Source organism: Suncus etruscus, chromosome 1, assembly GCF_024139225.1.
Source record: "Suncus etruscus isolate mSunEtr1 chromosome 1, mSunEtr1.pri.cur, whole genome shotgun sequence".
Taxonomy (NCBI): domain Eukaryota; kingdom Metazoa; phylum Chordata; class Mammalia; order Eulipotyphla; family Soricidae; genus Suncus; species Suncus etruscus.
Window position 1 is genome coordinate 158,819,353 of NC_064848.1, and position 15,520 is coordinate 158,834,872.

Below are 15,520 nucleotides of genomic sequence, written 5' to 3' on the forward strand. Positions count from 1 at the left end.
ACTTCTGACATTTTTGGCCTCTATATCAAGCTAACAGTTATGAAAACATTACTTCTTCCTTTTAAACCATGACCTAGGCAGAATCTTTATGGTAACCTTTCCCCAAAACGTTTTATTCTACAGAATTTCCGCAACTTGTTTTGAGCCAGCCAGATTGTTCTTTTCCTTCAGGTAAGCACTTACACATGTGCATGTCTCAGCAGATAGTTGGTCTATGGGAAGCACCTAACTGGACACACCTTCATGTGTGGTACTGCCAGAGGCTGTGTTTCTAGTCAGAATTCAGACTTCTGAGGTAGTGGAGATGACGTAAAGGATTGGGGCACTTGCATGACATGCAAAGGACCTGAATTCAATAGAGCACTGAACCTTCAGGCCCACACTACAGGGCTAAGTATGACCTGACAGAATTTTCTGTGTCAAGGGCAAAAAAGATGCACAAATCCAAATTACTGCTTAAATGTGTGGAAGCTACAGTGGGGGCAAATTCTGTGTTTTCTTATTTTTTGGGGGGGGTCATAACCGGTGGGGCTTGGGTCATTCCTGGCTCTGGACTTAGAAATTACTCCTGACAGGTTTGGGGGACCATATAGGATGCTACCCACTGTGCTATTGCTCTGGCCTCTGGTTTTCTCATTACTCTCATCCGGAGTACACTGGTATTTTTCTTATTTTTTAATCAAAATCCACTAAGACCATCAGTTGCCCTTTTTCGGAAGTGCAAAGCTAAGCTCAAGTCATCTGAATCTTGTTTTCTATTGGGGGGGGCGCACACCCGGTGATGGTCAGGGGTTACTCCTGGCTTGGTGGACTATATGGGACACCGGGGGATTGAACCGTGGTCCGTCCTAGGTCAGCTGCGTGCAAGGCAAATGCCTTACCGCTGTGCCACTGCTCCAGCTCCTCTTCTGAAGCTTAAAATTATTTGTTTCGGGGGGGCCAGAGCGGTGGCACTAGCGGCCCCAAAACAAAAACATTAAAATTACTTGTCTCTCCATTGGCGATAAGGAATGCAGCAATAGCGGTCCGAAAGTAGACGGAAAACGGGACAGTAAGGATTACAGAAGATGCCCAGAGTCAGGTGGCCCCACTAGAGATAAGGCGTCTGCAAAGAAGCTGAGACATTTATTGCTCTCACGCTGCAAACTGGTCCAAGAACTTGAGGTAGGCCTGACGCTGGGGTGCGGCTGCCGGAATGAAGTGGCCCCCAGTGTGATTAAGGGTAACGGCTCCAGAGAACCGGCTAGCCAGCTGCCTGCTCTCCTGCGAGGGGATGACACGGTCCGTGTCCCCAAACACATGGAGTGAAGGCAGAGCTAAGGGCGTCTGAAGGACGGCTTCCTTGAAGTCCCGGCCGCGGGGGCAAAAGCCGGACACCAGGATCACGAACCGTGGCGAGGGGAAGCGGGCGTCGCCTGCCTGGCCCAGGGCGCACACCAGGGCGGCGAGGGCGGCGCCCTGGCTGAAGCCGAGCAGCCCGTCGAAAGGGCCCAGCTGCTGCAGGGCCCGGGCCACCGTGTCCAGCGCCGCCTCCAGCCCTCGGCACTCCGCGGGCTCCTCCAGCGCGGTGAAGACGTCGGCCCCGGCTTCCGAGAACCACCAGCCTCGAGGCAGCTCCTCCGGGGCGCAGAGCTCTGCGGAGACAGACGGAGGCGAGGGCGTGGGGTAGGAGAACGAATGGGAAAGGGGCCGGGCTGCGGGGTGCGCGGGGACGAGGGCAGGAAGGAGGACGGAGCGCAGGGAGGCTGCAGGGGCCTCCTCGCACTCCGAGCAGTGGGGCGCGGTGACTGCAAGGCGCAAGGTACACACGAGCGCACTTCCGGGCCCGCGCTCCTCACCAGAGTCTGGCTCGGCGGCTTCCCGGATCGGGTGCGGGCCGCTGAGGCACACGAGCTCGGCGCGGCCCCGCAGCGCCTTCCTCAGGGCCCCCGTCTTCTCGCGGAAACCCCGCTCGCTCTGCCGGAAGCCCGCCAGGCACAACACCCGCAGCGGCGGCGGGGCAGCCATGACGCGAGGACACGCGCGCGCGCGCGGGACCGGAAGCGGAAGTCCGGCGCGCGGGGAGGCGGGACAATGCCCCGCCGAGCCCCGCCCCGAGCAGCGACGTTGCCATGACAACAGGGAGAGCCCGGGCGCTCCCAGAACTGACTCGGATACCTGCGAGGCCCGAGCCCCGGGCGTGTCAAAGAGCCGGCGGCGGTGCCTCCTCATCTCCGCAGCTGCAGTTCTCGCAAGTCGCGGCTGGAGTGGGGCGCCCGGACCGCACCTGCTGCACCTGAAGCCACATGTTCCGTCAGGATACCACCTTGGCGACACGTTCCACCGGGCCCCGGCGCATTTCCCGGAGCGGCCACGAGGCGGTAGTCTTGGCCCGTCTTGCAAGGCCAGGCCGCTCGTCCCCGGAGTCCCCGCCTACCTTTCCCGCAGTGGGCTGCCCAGGAGCTGGAGGGAGCCGATCCCGTCCGTGGTTCACGGTCCAGGGCCCTAAGGAGCTGCCAGCGTAGAAATCCATTGGGTAGGGCTGCTGCCAGGAAATGTCCCTCAGGGCTACCGCCGCCTAGGCAAGAAAAATCGGACAGTAACATCTGTGCACACAATGTCATAATTCAGTCCTGTCATTTTATGTGCAGCTGGGACAGAACCCAGGACTTTACATATACCGGGCATGTAATCTATAACTGAGTCCCATCCCTAGCTCCAGAAAGCCCCATTAGTCCCAATAACACATGAAGAACATGAGGCCCTGAGACATTAAGGCACTTGCCCAGCTAGCAATGTCCCACACACCTCTGATTCTGCCCTTAAGGGAACCAGGTAAAAGTCCACTAGCCCCCAGGGAGTTTTAAAACTTTTTGTTACCTCATAGGGTGTCAGAAGTGGCTTGGGGAAGGCTGTGCCCCAGTCAATGGAGAGGCGTGGACATGCCACCTGCACCCACCTGAGAATGGAAGTCGGGTCAGATTCGAGGTGTGCACCTCCCCTTCTCCAGGGAAGCACACTAAAGAAAATGATGGGGTAGCCAGAAAAGATGGCTCAGTGCTTTCAAGGGCCAGGCCTTGAATTCAAATCTCTGAGCCACCTACACTGAAGAGACCCCAACACATGTCTCCTACATCCAGGATCACTGGTTAGCCAGAAAGTAGAGGAGAAATGACGGTCCCCTATTAATTCTAAAATAAAAATTCGCCTGACTACTTGAAAAATGCTAGTGTTACCTGTTTTCTCCACTGACTGAGTTTTCTGAGGGCAGCTTATTTATGGAAAAAGTAGAATTCAAGCTTGGCTAAACTCATCTCACACAAGACAACTGTGATATTATTGGTGCTTATGAGCCTCAAAGCCCTAATACAGGCATAGCCTACAGCTGGGGAGCCCCAGAAAGAAATGTTCCGGAAAGAATCTTTTCAGGACCACACTCAGTGGTGCTCAGGGCTTTAGCCTTGGCTTTATGCTCAGGAATCACTCCTGGTAAGACTTGGAACCATATGGACATTGGGAATTCAAACCAGAGTTGTAGCCACCACAGCCACGTTCTAGGCAAGCACATCACCTCCTTTACTACCTCTTCAGCCCCTGGACAACACTTTGTATGCAGGAGCCCCAGGCTCAACCAGATACCACATGATTGCCTGATCACCACCGTGAATGACAACACGGAGAATGGAACAGTCCAAAAATCCCCAAAATCTTATAGCCATAAAACAGAGCACACTGACTCCAGCAGAGACCAGATTCTAAGTTGCTTTAGCCAGAGTGAAGGCCTGTAAGGGATGCTGGGTCACTTACACATCCACCTTAGGAAGCAGGCTCAGCTTGCTGGGGAAGATCTCAGAGAGCAGCAGCCTCAGGAAGGGAAGTCTCAGGGCATGGAGCCGAGACTCCAAGTGCTGTGGGGAGAGGGCAGTAGAGCTTGCGTCACTACAGTTGGGGAGCTATGGTTACCACCCCAAACCATCTTCCAGTTGGCTCTGCGGTCCCAGCCCCCCAGAGGCCATCCCTGACCTCCAGAATCCTGGGGCTGCCCTGGCGGCCCAAAGTGCCCAGGATCAGGCCCCAGGATTTAGCTGTGCGGGCTGTGGCTATGGCTTCTTGGCGATTGGCTTGCATCTGCTGGTGGTCATAGTGCTCCCTGGTCAAGACCTTGCTGTACGGATCATAACTAGAAAAGAAAAGGTGGTCAGGCCCCTGGATACAACAACTCACGAACTTAAGCTGGACCCACTTCTCCACTTCAGACTTTTAATTCCCAAACCGTTGGGCTCCAGGCTGGTCATTATGAAAGGCCAGAGCAGAGATAACTATAGGGAAGCTCTGGCAACAGAAGCAAGCAGAAGTGGGAGAAGGTGTCATTTCTCGGAGCATCCCTGGACACTATGCTGCACTGTGGTAGGCAGGGTCTGACAATACATTTAGCACCCAGGTGGTAAAAGCCTTAGAGAACGAGGCTGATAAATGCTCAGGAATTAGGAAGCTCCAGTTGATGGAGGGTCTCAAGGGCAGGGAACCCCACTTCTCCCACACTGACAGCCTGTGTATTTGTACCGGTAAGCAGGAATGCCGGGATTGGCAATCATGACAGACTCCAGATGGAAACGGCCGTCTCCCAGATATCTGTGGAGGTAAAGGAATAGTGAGTAGGGCAGGAAGTGAAGCAACAGAAACTGGCTTGAAAAGCCAGGGAGTTGAGGGTTTGGCTAGTGGTACTGCTGCTGAGGCATGTGCACTAGGACACAGCATCCTTCCACCTCTTGAAGTCTCTGCTTCTCACGTGGAAAACCAGGAGTTTGGGCTGGAGCAATAGTTCAGTGGGTGGGGTGCTTACCCTGGTGTGTGGCTAGCCCAGGCTCAGTCCCCCCAGCACTGCAGGTACTTTTCTGAGCCCAATAGGAGTGACCCCTAGGCACAGAACCAGGAGTAAAGGAATATGATTCAAAAACTAAAAATTGGGGGGCCAGAGATAGCACAGCATGTGGCTTACCCCAGATGGATCCGGGTTTGATTCCCACCATAGCATATGGTCCCCCGAGCCTGCCAGAGCGATTTCTGAGCACAGAGTCAGGAGTAACCCCTGAGCACTGCTGGGTTTGGCACCAAAAACAAAACAAAGGGGCTGGAGCGATAGCACAGCAGCAGGGTGTTTGCCTTGCCTGCACCCTGCCTGTGACTGATCCAGGATGGACCTGGGTTCAATCCCCTGCATCCCAGATGGTTCCCCAAACCAGGAGCAATTTCTGAGCACATAGCCAGGAGTAAACCCTGAACGCAGCCAAGTGTGGCCAGAAAAAAACAACAACAACAACAAATTGGGGCCGGAGTGATAGCATAGCGGTAGGGCATTTGTCTTGCATATAGATGACACGAGATGGACCCAGGTTCAATCCCTGGCATCCTATATGGTGCCCAAACCTGCCAAGAGCAACTTCTGAGTGTTGAGTCAGGTGTAATCCCTGAGCACTGCCAGGTGTAGTCCAAAAAACAAAAAGTAAATAAATAAATAAATAAAAATTGGCTGTGGCCAGAGTGATATATATAGCACAGAGGGTAGGACTTTTGCCTTGCATGCAGTTCATTCCGTGTTTGATATCTGGCATCCCATATGGCTGCCCAAGCCTGCCAGGAGAGATTACTGAGTGCAAAAACAGGAGTAATGCTTGAGCACCATGTTGGATATGGTCTAAAATCCTAAGAAATAAACTGGGGGACTGGAGAGATAGTATGGAGGTAGGGCATTTGCCTTGCATACAGAAGGACGGTGGTTCGAATCCCGGCATCCCGTGTGGTCCCCCGAGCCTGCCAGGAGCAATTTCTAAGCATAGAGCCAGGAGTGACCCCCCCCAAAAAAAACCTAAATAAATAAATAAATTGGAAGGAAGAAGGGAGAGGAAGGAAGGAAAAGAAGAAAGGAAGGAGAGAGGGAGGGAAGGAGGAAGGGAGGAAGGAAGGAAAATATACTTTTCTAATTTTCTTCTTTTTTTTGTTTTTGTTTTTGTTTTTTTTTCGGGTCACACACGTTTGATGCTCAGTGGTTAGTCCTGGCTAAGCGCTCAGAAATTGCCCCGGCTTGGGGGGACCATATGGGACGTCGGGGAATCGAACCTCAGTCCTTCCTTGGCTAGCGCTTGCAAGGCAGACACCTTGCCTCTAGTGCCACCTCGCCGGCCCTAAATTTTCTAATGATTAGTGCAGGATCTGAGAACTGTGCTGGGGGAGGAGTAGTGGGGATAGCTAAGGAAGGTTGATTAGGGCTTTGGAGACCCTAATTTGTTAAGAGTCTCCCTGTTCGTATTAGAAATAGAGTCCAGAGTGTCATCAGTGCCATATGTGAGGTTTCAGAATAAACAGTGGCTACTCTGCAACAATTAATGTGCACCCAATTCTTCTTTTTTGTTTTTGTTTTTGGGGCCACACCCGGCAGCACTCAGGGCTTACTCCTGACTCAGCAGTCACTCCTGGCAGGCTCAGGGGACCATATGGGATGCCAGGAATGGAACCCAGGTCCGTCCTGGGTTGGCCACATGCAAGGCAAATGCCCTGCCACTGTGCTACTGCTCTGGGCCCCTGCACCCAATTCTTGAACTATAGTTTATGAGACTCATGCCTCTATGGCCCAGGCCTAGACAAAGCATCCACCACACCTAATATCACTTGTCCTAGTAATTTTCCAACCTATCTTTTCATTTCCATTTCCCCATTTTCCAGAAAAGACCCTCCCTTAAGAGGTTTAGAGACATAAGGAAATGTGCTGGGGGGGGGGGGGGCAGGGCGATAGCATAGCGGGTAGGGTGTTTACCTTGCACAATGCCAACCCAGGTTTGATCCCCGACATCCCTTATGGTCTCCCGAGCCTGCCAGGAGTGATTTCTGAGGGCAGAGCTAGGAGTAATACCTGTGTGCCTCCAGGTATGGCCCCAAAACAACAATAACAACAACAACAACAACAAAAATGTGCCCAGGGACCAGAAAGAGAGAAAGAGTACAGCAGGAAGGTGCTTTGCCTCACATATGGCTGACCCTGGTTTGATTCTTGGCATTAGAGATGGAACCCTGAGAACCATCAGGAGTGACCCTTGAACACAGAACCAGATGTAAACCCTGAGCATAGCCAGGGTCAAAGAACTTAGCAAAAATAAAGAAAAAGGGGGCCGGAGAGATAGCATGGAGGTAAGGCGTTTGCCTTTCATGCAGGAGGTCATCGGTTCGAATCCCGGCGCCCCATATGGTCCCCCGTGCCTGCCAGGAGCAATTTCTGAGCCTGGAGCCAGGAGTAACCCCTGAGCACTGCCGGGTGTGACCCAAAAACCACAAAAAAAAAAAAAAAAAATAAAGAAAGAAAAAGAAAAAGAAAGAAACATGCCCAGAGTTACTCTGTTATGAAGCAGCAGGGTCGGAACATGATGGGGGCCTAGATTGTAGCGATCATGTATTAAGAGCCTCTGTCCCCGTCACTCCCTTTTCAGGCCACAGAGAACCCAGAGCAGAGCTGTTTTCCACTATAGTAGCGCCTCCTCTCATGGCTATGACACCAAATCTCGATGTCTGGCCAACATTCAGGGTGTCTCCCTCTGCCACTGTACATACAGTGAAGCCAGGGCTCATCTCCAAGCTCCAGGCATGGGGTTGGGGGAGACTGCTGCAGGGAGCCAAATGTGGGGTATCCTGTCTTGGGGGGACCAGCATACTCTGCAGAGGTGAGACTGAGTCAGTTGCCATTAGCTGGGAATGGGACTCCCATCCCCGGTTCAGCCGGGAGTTGGCTCTGAGGCTGGCAGCATTCACACAACATTAAGCATTTCCATTACCTAAAATAATTAGGCAGCAGGAGACACGCAGCTCCCACTTGTTAGTTGTCCGGATGCTAAATTAATGGGGCTAGAGCCTGGGTGTGCCCATCCATCTTCCCCAATTATATTCCTACCTTTTCCAGCCACCCCCGCATCAGGCCCTCTGACTCCTTGCCCTCTGGACAGTGGACAGGGGAAGGGAAGGCTGGGGTGGGGAGGAGACCGGGATCCCCACTAGGGTGCATTTTGTGGGTGACCTTGAATAAATGACTGACAGCTATAGAATCAGTTTCTCTTCCCGCACATGGAGCCCTGCTCCTCAGTTTTCACTTACATAACAGCTTCCACCTCTTTGGGCAGGCGTGGGGAGGTGCAGCCCAGGATCTCCCCAGGGGACAGGGGCTTGCACTGTGGGACACTCACACGGTACTCGGCCTTCAGTGCCTGCGCAGCAGCCTACAAGGAATCAAGTAAAGGGGAGCAGGTGGACAGGGAGGATGTGTCAGACACACGGTGGGGGACTAGGGGAATTTCAGGAAGAGCCCAGGGAGCAGCTGCTCTTACCTGCAGGGTTGACACAAACTGAATGGTGCTGACCAGGGCAAGAGCACTGGCAGGGGGAAAGGTGAGGCGGACAGAGTCCAGCAGGTGGGCAGTGTCTATCCGGATGTCCACAAAGACATACAGCACCCGGAAGTCTTGGGCTGAGGTGTCCATGGGAACTGAGAGGAAGCAGGAGTTTGAGTGTTCTGGGTTTGGCAAGGCAGGAGGGGCAGAAGGTCTGACTGGGTCCAAGGTCTCTGAGGAGCCAGGCCAGTGGCTTCAACTTGGACGGGGTGGGGCTAGGGTTGGGTGCATGGATCCGATGGGCTCCACTATGTCATTCAGCCAGCACCCAGCCTGTTCCACTGTTCCACCCCCAACAGCCTTTTCAACACCTGCATCAGGGATGGCTGCTCTGTTTCCAAGGCGACCAATCCCCAGGAAAGATCTACCTGTGGAGCAGGAAGGCCAAGGCCACCCCCAGAATCAGAAGGGCCCTCTTCTTTGCTAAGAGGAAGGAAAGCTCTGTGATGGAGGGGAGCCTGCATCCTAGACCCACGGTACCCAGGCAGCTGTGGCCATAGTGCACCAGGAAGTCTGCTCCCAGGGCCCTGGCAGTGAAGTCATCCACACAGCAGGCCCCGTAGGTCACATCACCCATCACCATCACCTCTGCCTCTGTGAACCTGTGGGCAGGGAAGGGGGGAACAGGAGTGAGGTGGGAAGTGCCAAGTCGTGCAGTGGTCGCTCAAGACCCAGCGCCTCTCTCCCTACCTCGCCCAATCCCTGGGGCTGGCAGCTGCTACTTCTGCCAACAAAGAGTAGGAGGGGCCCAGCTGCTACTTCCCCCAGCCCTGGCAGCAGCTCCTGGCACTGTGCTCTATGGAGACAGTGTCTGCAGCACCCAGATTCCTCCGTTGGGTGCAGACAGCAAGAAGGACCCCACCCCTCGACCAAGCATGCAGCTCAGTCATACGGGGCCCACCAGGAGCCCTGAGTGTCTCAGATCCCACCTACATGCCAGCTCTGTGGGGGTGTGGGCACAAATATGGGGGTAGGTACTGGTGGGAGGGGTGTGAGCACACATGGGGGTGAGCTCCTACATGGGGAGTGGGGATGTCACAGGGGAATGGGAATGGGGATGGGCAGGCACATGGGGGTTGTGAGTATACATGGGGGTGGGCATACACTCATGAAAACATGACTGCCTGATCACCCCCAGACCTCCACTGCCTCCTCCTAGTCACGGATGTGCCCAGAATGGGGAGACCCGTGCACAGCTCCCTGCAGCACATGGCACCACCCACGTGCCTGGTTGGGGCCTCAGGAAGATGGGTTCTGGCCAGCACACTGCCTGTGATCTGCTGCCAGGCCTGAAACACTGGGGGAAGGGGTAGAGACCCTGCACCCCTAACTCACCACAGGAAAGGAGCTGGAGAGCCAGCTGTCTGACTGACCCCAGGGCAGGCCAGCCTCAGCACTGGCGTGTCTCCCCCTTCTTCTGGGGAGTGTGTGATGGGCAATCTGAGCACCTGCCAGTCAGCCTCTCTTCCTCCCGCTTCCCCCAATCAGGCTGAGCTTGGAGCAGATTCTCCAGCTCCTTAGAATGCAGCCCAGGCGCCTGACTCAGCCTGAGCACTTAATTTTTTATAGATTAAAATGTATGCAAATTGGCCTGCGCCCCAGAGAGTATCCCCAAGGGGCAAGAGGGTGGGAGTAGGAAGGCGGCTGTAGGGCTGGGGTGGGAAGAGAAATAGGTGGGGGCAGGGCAGCAGCAGGGAGGTGGGAGGTTCCTACCACCAAGAGATGACCTCCCTTTCTCCATCCCTCCCCCCTCCCCACCCCACCCGCCAGCTTCCAGATGGCTGAGCACTCAGCCCTGCTCCCCAGGATGGCTCATTGTTTTAAGAACTTAAGACAGAAGGAGATGGAAGAACTGGAAGCCTCATAGCAGGTTCTTCTCCCTGTGCCAAGTCCCTCCTGGCCTGGGTCCCCTAAATGTGCCTGAGTTTCCCCCAGTCAGACTCCTCTCTGATCACCAAGCCCAACCCAGGGTCAGCTCTGCGGATTCTCCTCAGGGTTCCTCACAACCTGCTCTGAGTCAAGCTTTGAAGACACTGAAACAGACTCAAGCTGGGGCTGGAGTCATACCTACATCAAGCAGGTTGCTTGCTTTGCAAGAGACCGGCCTGAATTTGATCTCTGCCATTCCATATGGTCTCCTGAGGAATTATCACTAGGAGTAATACATGAACCAGGAGTAACTCCTTAGCATCACTTGTTGTGGCCCCAAAACAAACAAAAACAAACCAAATTAATAAATAAGATAGATTTATGCCTCCTGCCCAATCGTGGAGGAAATCTTTGAGAGAAATCTGAGCAGGTTGGTAGTTTCTCTCCAGGTTTCCAGTTTTGTGCGTGTGGTTGTAGGAAGATCAGGATAAATAGAGGTTCAGAAGGGCAGAAGGGGGAAATGATGCCCCAAGCCTCACCTTTCTAGGATATCCACAATGGTACAGGCGAAGAGAAGGAGGCCTTCAGGCATTTGCAAGGCCACTGGAAGGAAGACAGAGCAGAGATCTGAGAGGAGGGGGAGAAAGAGGGACCTCCCCATTGACACCCCAGCTCAAAGATTGGGACTCACCTTTCTTGGCCTGGGTCTGTTGGATTCTCCATATGGTCTTAGGAATCTCAAAGTTATAGTTGGAAGGCAGGACTTGGATGGCAGCCTGCAGATGTGGGTCGTTCAGAATCTTAGGGGGGATCTGATTAGCCAAATGGCGTCGAGCAGGTTGACCTAGGATAAATACAAAAACCTGAGTTGGTGCCTGACCCAAGCCATAACTAGACTCAGCTCATCTATTAGCTCCACGGAGTCTAATTTAAGGCCCAGACCCGAACTGTCTAGGGAGTTGGCCCAGCTTTGCTCCTCAAAAAACTTCATCCTGAAATTGCAGGACCAACACATCAAGTCAGGAAAAAGCTACATGACTAATCTCTATGTTGTGAGATTATTAGGAATTAAATACTTGAGCCCATACACTGGGTATGGACCACCTATTATCCCATGTAAGCAAAGGGACATAGAGGACTGGACTGATGGGAAAACAGGAAAGAGTCCATACAACTGATTTTTTGTTTGTTTGTTTTGGTCACACCTGGCCGTGCTCAGGGGTTATTCCTGGCTTTGTGCTCAGAAATCGCTCCTGGCAGGCAGGCTCGGGGACCATATGGGATGCCAGGAATCAAACCACCATTAGTCATTGGGTTGGCTGTGTGCAAGGCAAATGCCCAGCCCAACCACTGTGCTATCTCTCCAGCCCCACAACTGCTCCTTGAAAGAGAACCACCCCTCAGAAAAAACTGAGGTCAAGACTCTAGGAAAATGCCTCTCTCCTCACCCAGTCACTGAGATAACTGTGACCTCCTGATTCAGCTTGAGTTAGGTAATATATAAGGAGAATATTTATAAGCACTAATTTCAAATACAGTTCTCCTTACTAACCTCTATACTCTCCCCTCTCTCTTTTTTTCTTTTTTTGGTTTTTGGGTCACACCTGGCATCGCTCAGGGGTTACTCCTGGCTCTACGCTCAGAAATCGCTCCTGGCAGGCTCCGGGGACCATATGGGATGCCGGGATTTGAATCACTGTCCTTCTGCATGCAAGGCAAATGCCCTACCTCCATGCTATCTCTCCGCCCCCCCCCCCATTTAAATGGAGCTAAGTTCTTTAGTCCTACTGTTCTGTTTCATTTCCCACAAGAGAAAAGGTAGAAAGAACAAACTTGAGACAGAACTATAAACAAACAGATTAAGGGCAAAAAATTAATGTTACCTTTTAGGGGATAATATTCTAGTGGGAGCAAATACAGGAAACCCTGATCAAATCTCTGATTAAAGGAGAAAATATGGGGCTAAGGGAGGCAGCAGCACAGGGCTCAGAAGCACATGCCTTGCATACTTGAGGCCTCAAGTTTGATTCTAGGAACTTTATGTCTCTCTCCTACCATCCCTCAATACTCCCTCAATATCCTACCCCCCAGCTCTACTCTGGTGGCCCTGAGTACCAAGGGGTCTGATCCACACACACCACATTTTGGAATTGAGAATTGAGCCATCTGACATGATTGGTCAAGTACGGCAGGTGAATGGCCTGCAGGCCCCTGGACACTACTTGGATGGCTTCCAAAAATAATAATGGGGCTGGAGTGGTGGCGCAGAGCGGTAAGGCGTCTGTCTGCCTTGCTGGTGCTAGCCTAGGACAGACCATGGTTCAAACCCCGGACATCCCATATGGTCCCCAAAGCCAGGAGCGATTTCTGAGTGAATAGCCGAGTAACCCCTGAGCGTCACTATGTGTGGCCCAAAATAACAAAATAATAATAATAATAAAGGGGTGGATTGGAGTGATAGTACAATGCGTAGTGCAATTGGATGAGGCCAATTCAACTTTGATCCCCTGAGACCACCAGGAATAACTTCTGAGTGCAGAGCCAGGAATAAGCCCTAAGCACGTCCAGATTGTCCCACCCCCAAGTAAAAAGATCAATAAAGGGGAAAAAAGCTAGCCCTTAAATAAAGTGTCAGCCCTAGCTCAACATCCTATCCCCATAACTTAGCTGAGTTTAAGCCTTTTATATTTTTAGGAGCCAGAAAGAAATGTGACAAGGCAAGGCATTAGTTTATTGAACATATATTTATTGAGCCTGTATGCTATGGCAAAACTTCTGCTAGGTCCCCTTACTGGACTCTTCCAACTCTGATTCTCATCCTCAACATGGTGATGGTGATGATATTGGTGCCAAATACGGCAAACTGGGGCCCAGACACTAACTAGTATTTTCAGTTTGATTGGGGCGAGGGAAGGTGATGGTCACAACCAACAGTGCTCCACAGTTAGTCTAGTTCTAGTGCTTAGAGGCCACTCCAGGCTGCTAAGGGGACCAACGGAGCATGCTCTGGGGATCATGTAGTACCTGGGGATGGAACCCTGGGCTCCCACATGCAAAGCATGAGCTCCAGCCATTGGAGCCAGCTCCCTGTTCCCCAGATACCAGATCTGAATGTTATCACTGCTATTGTTTTTGTGCAGTGGAACTACCAACCCAGCCTCCCTGGTCCCCTCATAGAAACTGCTCTCGCAGGCCCAAGTCCTTTGAGACCCGGGGGTGTGGGAGTCGCTAGTCTTGGCAGCTCAACGGGTCCCCAGGGGTCAGTAGGCGCCTCCTTTATCACAAGGCTGCGATCTTCTGTTTACATCTGTGAGCCTCCGCGAGTTTCCCAGCGGGAAAGACCATATTCTGGTCTCCGCATCTAGTACCCAGTGAGTGACTAGCTAGCAAGAAACTTGGTGTCACTTCCCGGGTTGGAGTGAGTGCCTGTCCGGATCCTTCCCTTCCCGTCTGCTCGAGCCTATTCGGGTGGTCTCCGTGCCCCTGCCGGCCAAAGAGCGGGGCCAGCCCTGGCGCTTAGGGGGCTCCGGGCTCCTCGATGGAGCCCCCCGGGCTGCAAAGGTGCTTCTGGGCGGCGGTGACAGCGCCCAGGGTCGGTGCAGGCGAAAGCGGACATAGGCCGCGGCTCTTACGCTCCTGGGTCCCGGACTCGTCTCTAGTCTCGGTCCCAGCCCGGGCTGCGAGGTGCAGAGGCCTCCGACGGGTCGCACCCACCTCTGCCAGGGCCGTGGCGACCGCCCGGCGAAGCCGACTCCGACGCCACCAGCGCCGCCATCGCCGCCCAGCACACGTGGGGGCCCCAAGGCAGCACTAGGGGAGCCTGGAAAGCGCAGGCATTGCGGTCGATCGCCGAGACGCCGGCCGGAGAGGAGCCTGCCCCGCTGGGCGGGGACAGTGGAGGAGGAGGAGGAGGAGGAGGAGGAGGAGGAGGAGGAGGAGGAGGAGGAGGAGGAGGAGGAGGAGGAGGAGGAGGAGGAGGAGGAGGAGGGCGGGACTAGGAGTGGGTCCGATCTTGGCTGCCGAAGTCTGAACTCCTGGGAGGCTGGTTGGAAGTGCTCCTGTTATCCCCTGAGCTGGCACTGCCCCAGCCACCCGACTCGGTTGTCTCCTCCTCTCCTCCCTGCTGACCCCAACCTGGGCCTCACCTACTTGCGAACTCCCTGCCCAGGGTTCTGGAAGGCAGGTCTTGTGACAGGGACACCACTAGGTGTCCTTCAGCTTTCGTTCCCAAAGTTCTCCTGCCTCCTTCCTCCCCCCTTCTCTAGATGGGCAGCAGACGCTGCGCGATGGGACTTTGTTCTCTACCTTGGAAGGTACCATTGGGCCGGACCAGACGCCGGACAGACTCACGAGCACTAGGTGTCCTTGTCACCTTCGATCAAGCAGATGCTCATTGGTGAAGTCCTGTCAAGGGAATGCTTTGAAGCTGGGGTGCTGCTTTGGGAGGGGGCAGCAGCCTAGGGACTTGGCATCCTCTCCAGTGTTTGTCCCGCATTGCCTCCACCGATTTTCTCCTGCCCATGACCCCCAAGTTTCTGGAATTCCCACAGAAGGCTGAGCACTGAGACAGCCTTGACCTTTGGAAGAGTAATGCATCAGCAGGACTGGCCTTCAGCAAGATCTGCCCCCAGAGAGCAACAGTGTCCTACAGATGTTTGCCCACTCAGCCCTCTGGCAGCCCTTTTCTGTAGATGGTGATGTGTGCACTGCTAGGCCTTTAAGGCAGTTCTGTGGCCTCAGGCTCCCCTGGAGGCCCTCCCTGCCTGGAAACTCCTAATTAAGGTGCAGGGAGAAGTGAAAAACAAGCAGCCAGGGACAGAACCTGCCTGGGAGGCTGCCCAGAGTGGAGAGATGGCTGAGTAGGCTGGGAATGAGCAGCCAAGTAGTGGACCAGAAGTGGACAGTGCTCTGCCCGGCAGGCCACTGGCCAATGTTCTCAGGATATTGTCTGAGATAGGAATGTGGCCAAATAGGTCCCCTCACATCTTAATGAGAGTCCAACTTGGACTTCCTTAGTTCTGATTTCAGGGGGAGTTCTAAAGAGGAAAGATTGGCTTCAGAAGGGCAGTGGCTTTTCCCAAAAGGCACCTGAGTCCTTGGGACCTTTTCCCAGGTAGAAATAATGTCAGATGTGAAAAGCCCCTCCTCTAAGCATTTCTCAGTCTCTGTGCCCAATGGAGCACTTTTGGTTCCCCACTAGAAAACTCGATATCCAGGAGAGCTAGACCTATTGACAGATGTGA

The 15,520-nt window shown here is 53.6% G+C and overlaps 2 protein-coding genes across 2 annotated transcripts; both read right to left on the reverse strand.

Annotated features, from left to right (window-relative positions):
* Nucleotides 1-1,086: 1,086 nt before the first annotated feature.
* Nucleotides 1,087-2,007, reverse strand: OVCA2 (OVCA2 serine hydrolase domain containing). The gene has a single exon (XM_049787833.1). It carries the CDS (start codon nt 2,005-2,007, stop codon nt 1,135-1,137), a length of 873 nt encoding a protein of 290 aa, XP_049643790.1. The 3' UTR covers nt 1,087-1,134.
* A 65-nt stretch (nt 2,008-2,072) lies between these two features.
* DPH1 (diphthamide biosynthesis 1) lies at nt 2,073-14,091 on the reverse strand. Its single transcript, XM_049782482.1, has 12 exons — nt 13,992-14,091; nt 10,969-11,121; nt 10,817-10,880; nt 8,889-9,010; nt 8,346-8,503; nt 8,116-8,237; nt 4,543-4,611; nt 4,003-4,159; nt 3,787-3,887; nt 2,860-2,938; nt 2,417-2,557; nt 2,073-2,275 (listed from the first exon to the last, which is right to left on the reverse strand). The coding sequence occupies exons 1-12, from the start codon at nt 14,050-14,052 to the stop codon at nt 2,183-2,185; spliced, it is 1,320 nt and encodes a 439-aa protein (XP_049638439.1). The 5' UTR covers nt 14,053-14,091; the 3' UTR covers nt 2,073-2,182.
* Nucleotides 14,092-15,520: the final 1,429 nt, after the last annotated feature.